Raw genomic sequence first — 19,185 nt, 5'->3', positions numbered from 1 at the left:
GGATCCAGTGGTCGTGCTGCATGTTGGCACCAATGACATAGGAAAGGGCTGGAGGGCTGTTCTGCAAGATAAATTTATAGAAGTCGCAGATAAGCTTAGAAGCAGAACATCCACGGTGGTATTCTCTGGAATACTAAGTTAGCTGAGATATGGAGATTAAACACGTGGCTAAAAGGGTGGCGTAGGAAAGAGGGGTTCAGGTTTATGGGGCACTGAAAGACCTTCTGGAACAGGTGGGACTTGCTCAAGCCGGACTGGTTGCATCTGAACCAGCGGGGAACCAGTGTATTGGGGAGGTGTATGTGTAGAGTAGCTCAGGAGTGTTTAAACTAGGGACTGGGGGAGCAGGGAGGTTAGTTAAGAATATAGGTGGGGGCCAACAGAAAACCCCTAATAATAATGCAAGTGGGGGCCTACCCTTTGCTGTTTGTTGTTAATTCTGTAAACCTTTGTGAATTAATTGTGGTAAAGTTAATTTTATATTCAGTATTCGATATATTAAAAAAAATGTACTTCACACTTGCACTGATTGATATACACTATATTGACAAAGTATTGAGACACCCCCCCTTCCTCCTGGTGTGGAGGAACTTGACTGGCCTGCACAGAGCCCTGACCTCAACCCAATAGAACACCTTTGGGATGAATTAGAGTGGAGACTACAAGTCAGGTCTTCTCGTTCAATATCAGTGCCTGACCTCACAACTGCTCTCCAGGAAGAATGGTCAAAAATTCCCATAAACACACTCCTAAACCTTGTGGACAACCTTCCCAGAAGAGCTGAAGCTCTTTCAGCTGCAAAGGGTGGGCCAACTCAATATTAAAGCCTGTGTATTAAGAATGGGATGTCATTAAAGTTCATGTGTGGCAGGTGTCCCAATATTTTTGGCAATATAGTGTATTTATGTCAAACCAACTGATCTATGCAGACTAATATTGCTGATATGTCCAAGACCATAACTATAATAAATATTGGGGGAATATCTGCCAATATAAAAAATATACATATACAAAATAGACAAATAACTTGCTATGGTACAACAGGCAACCACGCGCTTCCATACAAAATAGTAACTGTAATGGAATCAAATTGGTAATCATAAGGGGGGTGTTGATGGCAGGGGAGGCCGGCTATAAATAAATCAAAGGTGATAGGATCAAATTCACAACACACACACTTTAGAGATGTATGTAAACAATTTATTTTCAACAATTTACAGATCCAAGCAGTGATTAACATTCACATCTATCACTACATCATACAAATGTCATTACAAAATTACTACAGTACAATATATATATATTCTTTGCATGATCCAAAATATTTGGTGGCCCCAAAATTTTTTCTTTAAAATTCAGCAGCTTATCAAAAAATTAAAACCATATTACTATTCAAAATTAAGTTTTCTTATGTTTGTGAAAGAGTGAAGGCAGACTAAGAAATACTAGTCAAGTATACACAGCTAAAGAGACGTTTGCTGGAGGATGTTTTTAAGGAGACATTCTAACATTACAGTAGATGGTGCGATATTAAGCTTTTTATATTCAATTACTTTCCCCCCCCCCGAAGAAGACCCTAATCCTCAACCCCAGTAAGACCAGATCAGAGCAAATGTGCAATGTGCCTTATTTACTTCGAGACAATGCTTACATTGAAATCATCCAGGTGATTAAGGCACCCAGTAAATACTGTACTTGTAATTATAATAAATCAGTCACCCCTTTGTATTTTTATGTGCCATTTGTTTCCTTCCAGCATATGAACTTTAGTTTATGAATTTTCTATGAATGTACCTGCAAACTGTAACAAGTAGAAGTTCACTCAGTCGTTAAAGTTAGTAATAGATTCTTTTTCCCTAAAATGGGGAAAGTTTCTAAAATGACCAGTTCTAAATCTATATGTCTATTTGGGGTTGAACAGGAGTTACTTCGTAGTCTATTTTTGTTAGAGTCCTTCAGTAGGGAAGCTCAAATGGAAAAGGCATACATAAAAAAATAACGGTAAACACAGGACCTCCTGAGGTTTCTACAACAAAAATATTCAAGTAGAAAACTACATCATCACTTAGCAGCGGCCATATCTGTAAGACAGCACACCAAAAGCATTTACTTCAGTGTGAGAGTAGCAGACAAATTAAGCCGTGCTTTTTAAGCATGCCAAACATCTGGAATGTGACAAGACAAAATTATCACAACTTCAGAAACATTCACACAGCACAAACATGAAAACCATAAAACAGGTGCTTCATATATCCCATGATGTTTCCTTTATTATAATGTCCATTCTTTTGGGTGGTTTATATCGTAAGGCAGAGAAACAAAACGTTCACTTTAGAATAAATAAAAACAAATAAATACTCAAGCTGACTAATAGTAGTCTAATGTTGACTCTGAAAGTCTGATGGGCTTAACTTTCTACATCAGAAGTTAATTTCTATAGGACTTTGCATAATCCATCAAATATATGCATATTTTTTTACAATAAAACAAAAACCCACAGCATCTGTGGTAGTGTAATTAAACATAACAGAATTTTAATTTTAAAGAGTCTTTCCAATCGTATATGATTTGAACACTAAGCCATTTCTTTCTTTAAAAAAAATGAATAAACAGTGGTTAAACTATATGGGGTAAAACATCGATAGGGTAATTCTCAGAATTTTACATGGAATACAGTATTCTTCACGGTAAATTAAAGTGGAGGCATCCAGTCCAGGAAGATGAGGAATGTGGAAATGATAACCCCAAATGATTTTAAAAAGGAGACTTATGTGCCTTTCACTTTTGCAGGTTGGGACAGACGGTGCCACTCACGCACAGAATGAGAGCACGCAAAGATCCATTAAAATTAGGGGAGTGACGTATTAGCGCTAAACACTTAAGTCTCTGCCAGAATCCGCTATGGCTTTAGAAGGGCACCAATGTGTAGGTATGTTACGAAAGCAAAGAAAGAAAAGTGGTAGAGGAAGGGGGGAAATGGTGGGCTTCACTCTGACCAGCAGAGCGAGTTTTAGTTGGTACATCCCATCATCCTGCCTGCCCTCTGTTCATCATGGGATACAGTCAGCCGATCTACATATTCAAGACTCGCACTTTGGAAAATCAAAACAAAACACTTAATAGTACCAGATCTATTTTGTTCCAGGTTCACAGTATTAAACAATGTAACAAATACATATTAAGGTGAAGGGATAGGCTGAACACATAAGGGCTTACTCACAATATGTAGCCTAAAAATGAGAAATTAAAAAATGCCAAATAAGTAGGTAATGGAGGGTCATAATCCACCTTTCATTATCGATATATTACCCATTAATCTACTTAGGGTAGTGAGGCCACCAACATGCGCGAATCAAATTTGAGTACCCTGCTTATTACATCCATTTAAATAACTAATTATAAGCATTCTTAAGATCATGCGTTAAAAAAAATTAAATAAAATAAAATAAAATTAAATAAAAACCAAGTTGAGTGGAGGTGGACGACCAAGAACCTCAAGCAGACACTGATTGCTGTCCTTCGGTGCCGACCAATGTTCAACAAAGCCCTTAACAGTTTTTCCTAACCACACAGCTTGTAGTCCCAGAAAAATCTGGTTTATTCACTAGTATATGTCCATGCAGAAAGCACATTACATTGACAGCACAGAAGCAAAAAGTATTGCACAGGTATATCGGATTCCCACGATGTGCAGGTTTAAAGTCGCTACTATTATCAACCTTAATCTTATTTCCTATTGGTATCTCATGGCTTTATTGGAACTATTGTTATTTAAACCTATCCTTAACAGAATCTCAGTTCTACAACCAAAGGGGCTGCAGTGGGAAATTAGAACACTGGGCAATGCAACAGAAAACTGGTGTAACACACTAATCCTGACATACACCATCGCCTTCACTGCCTGCAATCGGCTGTACTTTTGAGGCACCAGCCCCAATGTACATGTCAAATCTCCAGCTTTCTAGATGTTTCTAAAATGGCATTGCTGCTGCCAAATTCAGTTTTTAACAATTGTTCTGATTATGATGATATGAGGATGTCATTTATTCCTATGATATGCAGAAGCAGAGAACCCGCTAGCTGTTAGCCGGCTAGACTGTCGAAAACAATAGCATTTGTATGAATTATCGCCACTACTACTCATCCTGTGCTAGCAGCTGTTCACTGAAGAGACACAAGGTCAGCATCCAAGACCATCTGCATCATATATTCTTCATATTGGTAAAATTGTTGATTTTCTGTATTACTATCTTCTTAGGTGTGTGCCATCAGACTGATCTAGAATCCCATCTTCAGCATTTTCTCTGAAGTTTTAACCCATCTTGAAAAAAAAAAATCCCAGTTTCAATCACACCTACATAGATGCGCAATAGAAAACAAAATCTCGTCTTCTTTTTGAATGACTTGTTAAAAGCTTATTTTTTTTTCCTCCCACTAAATTGGCCCGTTGGGTTTTATTCGCCTCTCTGCATAAACAGCCGCATGGCCGACTCGTCCCTCCCACCCACTCAGAGGGGCTGGAAACACACTGAGCCCACCCCCCCACCCCACTGGGTCCCCCAGTCCCCCCAGTAATGGGCATTTCCCCTGGGTATAGAGGCCCCCGTTGTCTCCCACAGTGAATGATCTAAAAGCAGAAAGAGAAACAGAATTAAGATTCTACTGCGATGCAGATGGAGACGGTGCAGCATCCTACAGTCAATGTCTCAGCAATCCTGACATCACAAACACTGCTGGCCTTACTCAAAATCACTTAAACTCATATTTTCAATACTCTGAAATGTACTTTTCAAAAAAGTACTTTTAAGCTGGGAGACACTAACATTTCCTGCACTGGTAAAACCAAGCTTTGAGCATAAAAAAAAAATAAAATTGTAAATTTACATTTAGTTTAATTCTGAATTTAATTCTAGTTTAGTTCAGAAGGTTTTTTTTGCCAGTCACTAGAGGGAACTTTTTAAAAATGTAAACAACCAGCAGCCATGTCGAGTAAACCCTGTAATGCCAATATTTTACAGTATCAATTAAACCAAAAGATGTATGTAGTCGCCACTGATCTCACATTTACTCAATGGACCCCAACACAGGCTTGAGGGGAATAATCATAGTGAATTCATACTAGTGTAGGCATGACAGCCACTGCAGCGCACAGTAAGCCTCACCCCCGCGCATGCACTCCTCTTGCCACCTATGAAGTTACACGCCATAGAAGGCTGCCAGACGCTCCTTCAGGGGCAATGGAAACTGATCCGAGAATCGTCTCCAATTTTCATCTCCCACTTGGTTCTTGAATCCATGGAGTATCTGAAAAGGCATCCCGAATGCTCCAGTTGTGTTCATCAAGTCAAAATTAGCACTTAGACTCAGAGCTACCACACATTTTTGCCCACTTTAAAAGGAACACGAGGAAAGCATCATTCGTCTCAATTGAACTTGGGTAACAAACCATTGATTAATACATTTTCCCTGGCAAGGGTCTTATCCGTAAAACAGATACGGTCCTTACCTTACAGAACATGTCTCGTAGATCATCCTTTGGATTAACCCATGAGGCAATTGCATCACAGAAAAATATAAAGTCCTGAAAGGCAGAAGAAAAATCATTTAAACAAGAAAGGCGCTTTCCATGCATTCATCCACTGAAAATGCCATTCATTTCTGAAGCCTGTTCTCCTATCCTTGCCCACAGTCCCCTGGGCAAGTGTGACCAGGAAGAGAGAGACGGAGGAGAAGGCAGACATCACCTGCACCACTCCTCCTGGATTGACACTGATCATAGTGCAGATGCCTCGAAAAGCAGAATCTTTCTCCTCATTGTCTCTTATGTTACGTAAAGAGGTGCACCTGCCAATAGAAAAACCAGGGACATTTGAACTACAGCAGTTTTTGTTTTATACTGATGCCAAATTTCAGACACTAAACAGCTTGCACAGTCGATTATTGCAATACATACTTAACTATACATAAATATATTACAGTTCTCAATTACATCCTTTTAACATGACATTTCATAACACTTCATATAAATTTTGGTCTTAATTTACGTTCTATTAGGTTAATATAAATTCCTGTGGAATAAATGTATTTTAGTCAAAGCTATGATGAGAAATAATTGCTACATTAATAAAAGCTATCTTCATACTTTGTAGAAAAATTAAAATTTAAGCCTTTATAAAAAGCATTATTGCTTAAACTGTTTCATGGCAGAGTGTCCATTTAGTTTTAACGTGACACACAATAGCAAGTAAAACTTTCAATAATTGTATTCAGCAAATATTCTGACATGCACAGTAAGAAAAAGGAAAATTTGCCATTTACTTTTTTTGTTAAAAGCCAATTGAGCATAATGAAAAAGGGCATTTTGTTTTAATATTACACTTGACTATAAACAACTGACATTTACTATAAGACACTGACAACAATAGCACCTTCCGTACAACAATTTTTTTCAAATTAAGGTTTGGAACATTCTGGAATTGAGGCATGCACTGGGGAAGACTATTTTGGTGGACTGATAATGCTCTTTTGGCATATATACAAGCCCTTTTTTGAATCAGCAAGCATGTGACAATCTTATCCCATGCACTAATTAGTTGTTAGCGACAATAAACAACAACAAATTAAAATAAATAAATATATACATGAAAGGTGCTACTGAGGGGGGGAAAAAAAATCACAAGACCTAAAAAAGGACAGGATTAGTCACATGACTGGCAATGATTAAGGACTGTGATTCTAAAAAACAGAAAATAGTTCTTTCAGACTGAAAAAAGGGAGAGGGACAGAGAGACAAAGAGGAGAGTGAAGAAGAAATGAATTAAATAAAAGATTGAATAATACACACCAGGGTCTTATAAACTGCTGTAGCATGGGAGCCACCTCTTGAGGACAAACGTAACCAAGACGACCAATTGTTATTGCTAAGGTAACGCAATCACGGTTATACACCACCAAACGCCAACCAAGACATGAGCAAATGAGGGGGAGGAGAAAAAAATAAAGAAAAACACAACAAATAACTCAGAAACAGAAATCAACAGAACCTGTGTATGATAATAAACATAAGATTTTACTAGTGTTGATTATTAATACCCCAGCTAAGGGGAATGTAAAATATGATACTCTAAAATAAACAAAACGTTTAAGGGAGAATACTTGAAAGCACAATGTAACCTTTGGTAAACTCAACGTACAAGAGTACAGATGCCGCCTCAAATTTTGGCCATGAAGAATGTGGAATTATTATACCGTTTTACAATACCTACTATTACCATAAATCTCTGAAAATTATAAATCAATGCTAATGAAATATGATCAGTAGCCATTTTTCCATTTCATTATCGCATCCCCAGAAAATCTGATCAGAGCACAGCTATTGAGCTTCCTAAGTTTTCTCCCTTAAACTCACAAAAGGTTAATCTTACTAAGAAAAAAGAAATGGTTTAAAGATTACTCCAAGCCAACTACATGGAGAACACTAGATTCCAGCAGATTCGTATGAAGCAGAGGAGGGAGACCTAAGTTTAAGAGACACAAACTATGCAACATTCTCATTAAAACAGGCATTTATGAACAATCCAATGAAACATGCAGAAAGCAGATGAATGCTCATTAGAAACAGGTTCACTGCAGGATACACTGATTGTCTGTAGCAGTGGAAACTGCTGCTTAATATTTCACTCAGGACCATTACATTTAAATAGGTAATCTGCCTTATAACAGCATTAAAATTGGCTGTATCTTGGTAGAAACTACTTAGTAACATATAAATCAGAACATATCCAGAATTCTATGACAAATATTGCGTTATGCTGGATATGGATTACAGTTTGGCATACATTTTAAATTATATCTATGCAACATCGGCTAAATGCCCCCCCCCACCCCAAAAATTAATGGCCCTATTTTCTATTTTCGCTTGATACGATACCCCCCCAAAGGTAATGTGGACATTCTTGTTGGAAAAAAAAAGAGAAAAAAAGAAGGATCAGATATCCTGCATTAAACATTTGCCATCCTTAACTAAACAACATTCAACATCTATTTGCAGATATGCATTCACATTGAAAACAGTAACTAAAAACAACAAATAAATAAACCGACAAACAAACAGGAACACAACTAGAATGCCCTAATATTTCCCTAGCAGTTAGTCTAAATTACACTGCACCCCAAAGTGTTCAGACATTGTAATTGGGAAGATGGCCATTTCAGTATAATTTGAACACAACTTTCATTCAAAGCAAAAGGTAAAATTTCACACTAAAATTAAAGTGTAAAATGCAAGACGATTACTAAATAAAGGTGCCATACTTTCTCAATTATGTGCAGTTACTGCAAATAAAAATCTGTTAAAAATACTATTTTAACAGAAAGAGGCAAAATTTACTTTGCCAATCAAGTACTAGAATTATAGGCCATAATACACTTTTATCAAATTTCCTTCTAATGTTTGTTACAAGTTCATTCAGTAAAATTAGGAAGAACATGTCAAACCTGGCAACAGTTTAATTCAGCTCTGTTAATACCAAGAATGTACAATTACAAGATTTGTTCAATTCAATAAGTAAATTTTAGGGAGGGAGGGGCAGCTGCTCCTGTTTATTCTTTCATGTCCTGGAGACATGAGGGATCATTTGAATTTCAGTTGCACTGTAATTGTAAATAAAATGCAACCAGCAAATCTTGTAAGTACATCTTGGGAGTTATGAGATTAACAGGCACTTCAGTTTGCACGTTTCCCCCACTCTGACGGCAGACACCTCCCGTGGTGCTGCCTAGCTGAGCACGTGTCACCGTGTGGTACCTGTATTCTCCAACAATGTCTTGGGGGTATTTGGTCTGTTAATGATCTCCACCAGCTGGTGTAACACCATGGCTACGTAGGGCTGCATTTCAGCGCCTGCAGGACCGGTAGAGTAAATTAGAAATAAGCTTCTGTCAAAAGACAGGGCTGAGAAACACTAAAAAATACTGTAAATAGCAGCATGACTAACATCTACAGAAACACCTATGGATTGATCAAAAATAGGAAAAACGTGAAAGTCACCCAGTTTAAAGAAACAGTGAAACTTAATGCTAGCTAATGGAAGCTGAAAATAAGCAGATCACAGTTTCAATACAGTACAAAACACACCTACCCATCTGAATAGATATCTCTCCGATTGCCCATGTTGCATTGTTGCACACAGAAATTAATTCGGGGTTTAGATTAGTGCCCAGAATAGGCATAAAATCAGCTGTGAAAAGAAGATAACATTCTCAGAATTGGCCAAGAATATTTCAATATCATTAATTTAGCATTAGCCTTTAGCTCCAATGTTAAATAGATGATAAGATGGCACACTGTTATGCCAAAGTACATACCAATACATGGCTTGACATGGGGAAAACAAGCCTTGGTTAAATCGCCCAGAAGGGCAAATGAACTCTGCCTGACCTCAGGCATTTTGTCCTGAAAGAGAAGTAGAGGACATTGCAAGGTTACCATTCATGGCGCTTGGGTTTTTGATAAGCAAATCCTGCAGCAGGGGGGATACATTAACAGGACATGTGAACGGCTCAGCCATAAACCATAAAGAGAGCCTAAGCCTTCATTAAACAGGCTAAACATACCAGTCTCATCCTCCCCAGCTGGTGGGCTTGTAAGGCTCTCTGCTTACTGAAAACTCGGCATTAACAACAGCTATATATAAAAGGCAGCAATGATGAGAACCAGTAAAATAACCTAGACTGCAAGTTTACTTTAAACTTGAGTACGGTGACAGAATAAACACTGTTTTGTACAACATAATTGCAGATTAATGAGTAATCATACATAAACAGCCCATCATCATTTTAACTTTTTCTTTCCTAAGAAGTACACTTAAAAATACACATATTCCATGGCCAGAGGTCAAAGGACACACTGACTTGCAGTGCGAAGTTCCAATTAACCATGTAGCTTGTTGGGTGTTTCTCAATACCAAGAACGCAAAGATCCTACATGTGTTCTTGGCAAGAGCGGTCTTGCTAACTTGCCTCCCAAGAATGAACACAATGAATTGTGGGACTGGTCTTATTGGAGAGGAGGCAACCAGAGCAAGAACGACATCCGGGGATTTTTACCATCCTCTGTACTGTATGTCTGTTCTTAGTACTGGAACTGCACTTTGGCAATGGCAGATGTCAAACAGGGACAGGAGGAGACAAATATGGTCAAGTATGCATATTGATCAAAACCCTTTGTCTCTCTGACTGGCAGTACATCATTTCTCCAAAAAGGGACACACTGGCCAAAATATGCAATGTGGAATTTCTAGCATGAAGCCCTAATTTTTTTCATGGGGAAAATGGAATTAAGCATTCAACACTAACATTACACTCAACACTTAAGTGTACTGCTGCTCTTTGACGGAGGACAGTTACCTGCATGCACTGATACATTAGCGTAAGGATGTTGCTACGCGCCACCAGCTGCTCGATGTTACCGCCCAGTCCCTCTGCCAGGCCACTCAACAGATCTAGGGCTACAATCATGAAGTCTTTGTCTGGTGCTTCATACTGGTCTGGCTGCGAGTGGTGTAGCTAGGATGGGGAAAGGAAAGGGGGTTTTAATTAAAGCTCCACACTGGAGAATCTGCAACAGCTTCTCAGAGTATAAATGCAAGTTTGACATTTGCCTGGCAGCTGATCATGCAGTGTTTCGTAGGTTAAGAAACAAAATACAAAAAAAAAAATTATGTATAACTGCATTTAACATAACCAATACTATATAGTTGCCAGGAGTCAAGTGGACAGGTTCACTAAGATATAACACACTACACATATCCACATAAAACGGTCGGAGAATTCTGCTATTCTTACCATTGCTTGTGCAAGGGTTTTCTGCACCAGGTTGACGCAGCGCTGGTACACAGGTTCACAGTATGGGAGGAAGCCAGACTGCAAGGCGGTGGCCACAGAGGACAGGCACTGTTGGGAGAGGCACAGGAGTGAGATAATACAGCGGCCGGTGGAGAAACACCACATGTGAAGATCCGATTCAACTGCGTAAGCTACATTTGAGGTGGGCTTTATTGGAGTCAACTGTAATCAGTTTCACTAAGATATCGCTAAACAATATGCAGTACTGACACTGGCCTATTCAAAAGAACCTTATAAAAATAACTAGCAAATATGGCAGAAAACTCACAGAAGCATAAAGAGTTATTGATTTCTGTTACCTTACGTATTTCCAATGAACACTGCTAACTTGTGACAATCGTAGTCTTTGTCTATCAAAGAATGTCCTTTTTATATTCGGGTGTTTTGTAGTTCTTAACTCCCTTTCTACCTCAGTATTGTTTCATATTAGACCTTGAAAGAAACTGCTCCCATTGCCCCAACATCCATTAAAATGAGGATTTACTAAATTTGCATCTATAAAAAGGCTTTATTCCTGCCAGAGCTGAATTAATTACTCTTTTCCAAGAAAGACAATGAAAGGCCACCTCAAGTAAAGGGAAGAGATCCTTGTCTTCATCCTTAAGCTGATTCCACTTCTGAATAAGTGGTGGCATCAGCATCTGAATATACTCCTAGGAACAAAGAACGAAATATGTCATGTGCTTTTGCGATTCCTCTAAAAGCCACTGCAGTAAATTCCATAGATAAATCTTCCCATAAAACAGAATGTGACAGATCAGGCCTGTTGTTCCTACTCAAGAGCAAATTAGCGGTGAATCCCTGAGCCCCAAAATGAACTTTACACCACTTTGATACTTAAGGTGTTTCAATATGCTAACATACACTGCATATGTACATTTTATTTACTCTGAAAAATGTTAGTTAACAATACACATTTTTGTTATCATTAACACAATTTGTGTTACATTACCTTACAGTTAAAAAGAGAAATTACATAAGAATGAAAGACACAACATGTTACATATTTGCCCAACCTGCCTGGTAATTCACTTTTACATCTCAATTTTTTTATTGTTCATGTCAACAGGGGTTGGATGACAGGTAACTATCACCTGTAGTCTTGGCATTTCGTTAGAAGCACTAATGTCAGCACACTAAGTTCATCTTTTTAAGGTGAACGGTAACGGTATGTTCAGTGTATAATGTGAATCCCATAAGCTAGCTGACATTACCGAACTATGTAGCTAAAGTGTTTGCTTGCTAGCAACAGCTAGATTTTCACACAGGACACATCGATTCTCCCAGTCTCCATTCACTTTGAACAGAAGGCAAAGCGGAAAGACAACACAAGCACCCATAGTATCTGAATGTGTTCAATTTTTTTAGGATTTTAAAAAACAGAAGTATTTTGATGCCTCAGTGGTGGATTTTTTGTCACTTTTGAGCAAGACTAGTTTCTGAATGCAAAATAAAGTAAAATTTATCTATCTATCTTTAGCTACAATGGAATAATACATTATTAAATGGAATAATACACTGGTTTTTGTTAAACTGAGAAATCGTGTTGTGCAACCTGCTAATGTGTTAAAAAAAAAAACAACACAGTTCAACAGTTCATACTGTTAATACTTATAGGATTCTATGGAATGTCGGTTCACATACTTTTTAGTTCACCATGTGTGTCTTGGTCATAATTTAACATCCATGACAAACAAGATGGGCCAGTGGGCCTAATATGTTAGAATGATGCGGTTAATTCTTGGATGGCTCCTAAGATCTGCCTTTTTAGCCACTTTCCATAAACGCTACTTACAATGATGCATAATTTATTTTCACATGAAAACGTGAAGCCTAACAGCATCTCTCAAAACTCCGGTGGAAAGGCGTCACTACCGGTTTGTTGAGGTGGTGCCCGACGGAGTCGGCCAGGGTCCCGATGGCGTCGTACAAGATGAGCAGGTTCTTATGTTGGTACTTGCTGAAGGCGAAGACAAGGGTGTCCAGGATGTAGGCGAGGTAGGGCACCAGCTCTGTGCAAGCCTCCTCCTCCAGCGTCGCGAAGGCACTGAAGGACGTCGGGTGACAGGGGATGAGAAAGGATGGAGAGGAATATTGCACAGTATTCAAATAGTGCCAATACAATCAATGGACAGGATTAGTCCAACTCGTCCAACCATTTATTCATTTGCATTTTTTTGCTCCGTCTATATTGTCCTTGCAGTCATGCATGTTCTGTTCTGTGTCTGTCTAACCAAGAAAAAGATCAGTGGTAGTGTGAAAAATTAAAGAAATATCACAAGCATGGCATCCAGTCTCAGATTCCCCCAGTTCCTTGGGCAACAGAATTCAAACATACAAGTTCTCGTCGAGGACGGCACTATTACAATAAACCGGATCCATATGGTCGTTCGTGAGGCAGAGGAGGACAACAGATTTCCGGAGTCAGTGCCATGACTCAGTCTAAGTGTTGCTTCACAGCAGGCCAAAAAAAAAAAACAGGCCAACAGTTACAGCTTTTCATTATAAACCGGGAGCCACCCAGCGTGGAAGACGTTCAACCAAAGCAGCAGACTGAACATACAAATGTGTATATTCTTATCATTTCTTATCTCTGAAGAGAAGCTGGAAGAGGCAGACAGGAGGTATTGAGGCAAAACTGAATTTCCCGAGAAAGTATCCCACCAGTGCAGAGCATCAGGGGTGCATTAAGACTTTCAAAGCTCTGTGGGCTTGTGCAAATAAAGTACATTACTGCACATAAACGAAAGCTTACAGGCTAAATCCCAATGCCAGGACCGTCACTGACGGCTTTTTAGCCATTAGTAGGGGTGGAAATGCTAGAATCGTCGATGGGGGATGCCAAAGGTTACATTTTTGATGAGAGCCATCAAGCAGGCAAGTCTTTAATGGTACATCACCATCTAGTGGTTAATGAGTTAACCAGCTCCTCAAATTCAGGGATGGATGGCCTTCTTCCAGACAGGGCCAGTGTTGTCAAGTTTTATGGTTAATGTTAGCAAAAACACTACAAAACCACGGATTAAATCTCTGTCCAAATATGCTTGCTGTCATACCTGCAGGCAGCCTCCTGGACGCGCTTGTTACTGTCCAGGATGCGTTTAAGCAGCTCTGTCATCAGGGGCTTCAGGTAGGTGTCGGGGGGCTGGCTCACCACCCAGTGCGCGTAGCGGCTCAGCGTCCAGCAGGTGATGGAGCGCACCAAGGCCTTCTTGTCCGACAAACACTGCACCAGGTGAGGGATGAGCTCGGGCAGGTAGGGGATCATGCCCTGCATACAGCCTGGTGGGAGTCATTACTTGGCTTTATAAGATGACATTACAGCAATGAATTTGCCAAAAATAACTATTACAACAGTGTAATTAGTATTTCATGAAAGAGAACACTTCATCACCTTGAACTGGGCATATACAAAAAAGAACTGGAGAAGCTGCTTAAAATCAACTGGATGCTAGTGGTCGCAAATCAGAGCTGGAGACAACAAATATTGGTATTTAATACCTTCTTCTAAGCTGATCCCCTGGACATTTGTAGCAATTAGACTGAAGCTATAGCACAGCAGCATTATTCTACAACATTACTAATAAATGCAGCCACTGAGATTTAACATCCAGCATATCCTGGCTACCAGATTCAAAAGGTACAGAGTTTAATTTCTTCCTCCATACAAATGCGTGCCATAAAAACCGCGGTCAGTGGAAGGCTTATGGCTTTTTACTGCTTAGCGAGCTGGTAACAAGCCAAGAAAGATAAGGGCTGCGATACAGCCGATGCCGCTTCTGATGTCTCATGATTCTCACCAGACTTCTCTGCATTTTAGCGAGGGCCCTGGAGCAGGAGGCCGGGCCTGGCTTCCACCTACCTTCAGCAATGGCACCCAGCACCAGGATGCCCGACTCCTTGATGACCCACTCTGGGTGGAAGAGGAGCTCCTTCAGCAGGGGCAGTATGTGCAGCAGCAGGTCGTCCCGAAACACATTGGCCAAGACATCCAGGGCAGCAGCAGAGCACTTTCCTAAAGAGAGACAGGGAGAGACCAAGCTCATCTCCCCTCATCCAGTACCATTGAATGATGCCGGACCGTCCATCAAGTACTCCGTAATCTAAGCCAGTGTTTCCCAACCCGGCCCGTGGGGACCCCCAGAAAGTCCATATTTTTTTTGCTCACTCCCAGTTCAAAAACGTGGAGGATCTGGGAGGGAGCAAAAACATGAAGTATCTGGGAGGGAGCAAAAACATGAAGAATCTGGGAGGGAGCAAAAACATGAAGTATCTGGTCGTCCCTGAGGCCCGGGGTGGGAAACACTGACCTAAGCTGCGATTCCTTAATTGCCTGAAGTGTATGGAACTGGTGGGATCATTTACAGAGAGGAAAACTGCTGTATTTATAATGAAAGGCTGATAGGAAAAACAGAAAACATGAAAGGTCTGGTGACCATATATATATAAAAAAAATAAAAAATAAATAAAAAAAGTACTGTGTTATTTATATGACTGGGGAGCTATGCAAGAAAATTTCAAAGCAAATGGATTCAAAAGCACAAACACCTTGTGAGACTGGGGAGTAACTAGTTACATGTAACAGCGTTATGTAATTAAATTACTAAATAAATATAATTGTTATTCATTACAATTACTGTGAAAACATATGTAATTAATGTACAGTTACTAATCAAAATGTGGGTGACTACAAAGGGGTTTCATGCACATATATCCTTCTCGGTAAAAAGCTCGTATGTAGAATACAACATTCATTTTGTTGCTTTGCATCTTTTTGCTGTGCAGAAATGCCCTTTGGCATATTTCCACACAATGTCGCTGGCACTTTTCTACTGTATTGCCTAGTTTAAAACATGTTAGAAAAGTAATCATAAAGTAATCAAATATAGTGCTACATTTAGGGTTAGGCGATAAAACGAAAACGAAATATTGCAGTATAATTTTCCTTGATATCGATATGCCAAGTGCTCGATAAAAGATCGATATAATTTACGGTCCAACATGCTGCTGGCAACACGCATTGTATCATAAAATGACGCCACTTTCTCTGCAGCTTCTTGTCAGGACCGGCAGCGGAGCATGAGCTCAAACACAACCGTGAAAATGGGGGATTTATTGAACAAATAACAGAATGCAATAGTGCAGGTAGGCAGACAACAGACAAAACTGTCAGACCAACAGGGCGACTCACCAGGAGTGCAAGTCCAAAGCACCTTGTTCAATAAAGGTAATTCCACAAAATCCAAAAGGAACATCCCCAGTAAAAGTCAGTCCATGAGAAATCGCAACAGTAACAATTCACAGAGAATTAAGAAAAGATAGGAAGAATACCAGCAGCAGCATGTTTCAGCGATGACTAAAATAACCTACTTCTATCTCAGACTTCTGAAATACGAAATACTGTTTGACCCCACAAGTCGTTTTTGGTTTCCCTTTCAACAGGCTTTGAGCCCTTCTTTTAGCAGAGAGCTCCATCTAGTGGGGTCAGAAAATATAGCAAATTGTTCTGGAAGCGTAATTTTGGTCATTGCTACTGTTTGTTATAAACTTTTCTTTATCATCAGAATGTAACTATGATTAACCATCTGGTTTCTTCAATTTTAACTCGGAAGTAAAAATCAGCCTTTAAACTGGAGAGAAATAATGACTTGAAATTTATTGCGATAATTATCAATATCAACAGATATGAACATTTTTATCGTGATAACAATTTTAGCCATATCACCTAGCTCTATCTACATTACTCTAAAGAAGTAATCAAACTAGTTGCATTACTTAATATTTTTAACAGGGTAAATTATTATATTTCAAAAGTAACCCTCCCAACCCTGGTGACCCACATACAAAAGCATTATTTCATTCCCATGATATTTCAAAGAAGTCTTTATACGGATACACTTACTCAAATTCCAGTCAGAAATGGTGTCGTCATCATCCAGGTCTTCGTCATCATCATCCCCCTCCTCGATGCCGTCGGCCTCGTGCTGCTGGGCCACCGTCCGCGAGCGGTGGAACCTTGGCCGGATGTCCTGCTCGTTGTCTGGGATGGCCTCGTCCTCCTCCACATCTCCCTAAGATGAGTTGCAGACAATGTTTACATGTTTTTCTCCCGTCCTTGTTATAAACATGCCAGTTGTTAGTGGACTGGAAACACGCAAGGAAACCTTCCTAAATGAGCACAGACTGAAGTGTAATTTGATGGTGCCTGGCGCCTGCCTCACTTTTAAGCTCCCAGGAACTGCTATTAATATCACCATGCGGTAAGGATCACAGGTAAAGTTCTTTCTATGAAAGTGGCATTTACACCTGATACAAACATCAGGTCCAATTAGGAATTGTCGGCTTTGTTTTAATAAAACATCAAAACCTAACCGGGTCTTTAAAAGTTCTTTAAACAGTTTCCACCATTGTGGAATATATTATTACCACCAACACTGCATGGAGGACACAACCAGATGCCAAAGATTTTCATTCCCTATACTTCCCTATAGTTCCAGATCGACGTCTATCCGTCTGCTATCTGAGGATGATGTAAGGTCGTGACGCCAACACTTAGAATTCCGCATTCTAAGACACATCAGCTGGTCACCAAACTGTCTGGAGATTAAACTGTAGGTGCCATGAGCAATTGGAAATCTTCAATTTATCCATCCTTTCAAGATGCATGTCCAAAATTCCCTTTCAATTTCCCTCTGCAGTTAATCATTCTGCTCACTAACCCTCGGCTGTTATAGGTGAAGCTGTACTGAGAGGTGATTCTAAACAGGGGGCTAATCTGGGGCTCCTGGGGAAATAAAACTTCATGGACCCTCCAATTCTCCCTCCCCCGACAGGGGGAAATGTATTGCCATCATTTTAACATCTAATCTAAATGAATAATATCAACAAAGAGAATTTAATAAATACAAGTCCTTCGTTCTCAGTTTTGTGAAAAACAGAATACGTAAAGCAGATTTGTCGTTGCAATGTACAATGTAATCGGTCGCCCCTCAGGGCCCCCCCTCCCAGCTCAGGGCCCCCCCTCCCAGCTCAGGGCCCTGGGAAATATCTTGCCTCGTCTGTCCTGTCACTGCACCTCTGGCTATATTAAATCTTATCACAGACCAAGAAAACCATTTTCTTAACAACAAATACGGTTCAAAATGAAAATTTACCATTTGATTTAAATGCATTAAAACCCCTAAACAATATATTCAAAAAGGAAAAGATTACTAACCTTAAGCAGTATGATATCAATCTCCGAATACTTCATCCCATTAACTAAAACAGGGGTTAACCTGAAACAGAAAAAATAAAGAGAATATGAGAATTACAGCATGACTAAGTAGATTTGGCGTTAAACTTTGGAACCAAAGAAAACTTGCAGTGTTACAAAGACAAATAGCAGCAATGTTTACTTCTATCAGCAAAATGAAAGAATGCACTGAAAATGTGGCACATTGTAGCTACACTCAAGGAAAGATGCATGTTTAATCGGCACAATTAAAAAATATGGACACTACTAATACAGTCTATGACAAAGGATTTTTATATACAGATATACACACACACACACACACACACACACACATATATATATATATATATATACACACACACAGACCATAAATGAGACCAATGTTCAAATCATGGTTTAATTGTGGTTCTCCTGGCAGAAGCTACACTGAGCAGCAGGATGCTCTCAGGTTCAGTACACAAAAATAAGGTGAAGCAGGAGACACTGGGAACGACCAGAAACCAGCCAGGTAAAGGGCGGAAGCCACATTCTAATGCCAGAGATGAATCTTAACTTATCCGACAGGATGACATCAAATGACCTTCAAAAGGAATGGGAAACATTAAGTGCAGGTGTGAAGTGCACTGCTAGGACAGTTCGTATCAGGCTCCTAAAAGCAGGACTGAAATCCCATAAAGCAAGGAAGAAGCCCTTCATTAATGAGAAACAGGGAAGAGGCAGGCTGCAATTTGCAGAAAATTTGCGCATGTGTGTGTATTTTTTTTATATATATATAGGTTTACGGACCCCGGCGGAAGGTCCGGCCGGCCCGGCCCGTCCCGGCCACACATCACTCACTTGGAGAGGTGTCCGCACAGCACGTCCTTGCACACTGGCTGCTCGGCTAGCGTGAGCCAGAACTCACAGGCCTCCAGGGCCACGTTCTCGTCCTGGTCCTGAGTCCTCTGCAGCATATACTGTGGGGAAGGCATAGGGAGGAAGCCTAAGATCACCACTGTCAGAAGAGATTCCCCATTCAATAGCTATACATCTCCATAGGAGCC

General features: G+C 39.8%; 1 protein-coding gene across 2 annotated transcripts in view; it reads right to left on the bottom strand.

The window, feature by feature from the left end:
- Positions 1–1,178: 1,178 nt before the first annotated feature.
- The window catches only part of tnpo1 (transportin 1), a 41,870-nt gene continuing 23,863 nt past the window's right edge, over positions 1,179–19,185 (bottom strand). The window contains exons 9-25 of one of the 2 annotated variants that reach the window (XM_072714417.1): positions 18,980–19,098; positions 18,122–18,182; positions 16,808–16,976; positions 14,768–14,920; positions 13,962–14,187; positions 12,781–12,952; positions 11,472–11,558; positions 10,846–10,953; positions 10,408–10,566; positions 9,367–9,454; positions 9,141–9,239; positions 8,807–8,902; positions 6,845–6,920; positions 5,745–5,844; positions 5,507–5,581; positions 5,163–5,304; positions 1,179–4,627 (exon numbers count right to left, since the gene is read on the bottom strand). In XM_072714417.1, coding sequence (XP_072570518.1) covers positions 5,197–5,304; positions 5,507–5,581; positions 5,745–5,844; positions 6,845–6,920; positions 8,807–8,902; positions 9,141–9,239; positions 9,367–9,454; positions 10,408–10,566; positions 10,846–10,953; positions 11,472–11,558; positions 12,781–12,952; positions 13,962–14,187; positions 14,768–14,920; positions 16,808–16,976; positions 18,122–18,182; positions 18,980–19,098 — 1,896 coding nt within the window. In that variant the 3' untranslated portion in view covers positions 1,179–4,627; positions 5,163–5,196. Of the gene's footprint in view, positions 4,628–5,162; positions 5,305–5,506; positions 5,582–5,744; positions 5,845–6,844; positions 6,921–8,806; positions 8,903–9,140; positions 9,240–9,366; positions 9,455–10,407; positions 10,567–10,845; positions 10,954–11,471; positions 11,559–12,780; positions 12,953–13,961; positions 14,188–14,767; positions 14,921–16,807; positions 16,977–18,121; positions 18,183–18,979; positions 19,099–19,185 lie in introns of those variants that run through there. The other variant, XR_011992375.1, reaches the window with a different exon arrangement.

This window comes from Paramormyrops kingsleyae, chromosome 7, assembly GCF_048594095.1.
Source record: "Paramormyrops kingsleyae isolate MSU_618 chromosome 7, PKINGS_0.4, whole genome shotgun sequence".
Classification (NCBI taxonomy): Eukaryota; Metazoa; Chordata; class Actinopteri; order Osteoglossiformes; family Mormyridae; genus Paramormyrops; species Paramormyrops kingsleyae.
This window is presented reverse-complemented; position numbering and strand designations above follow the sequence as displayed.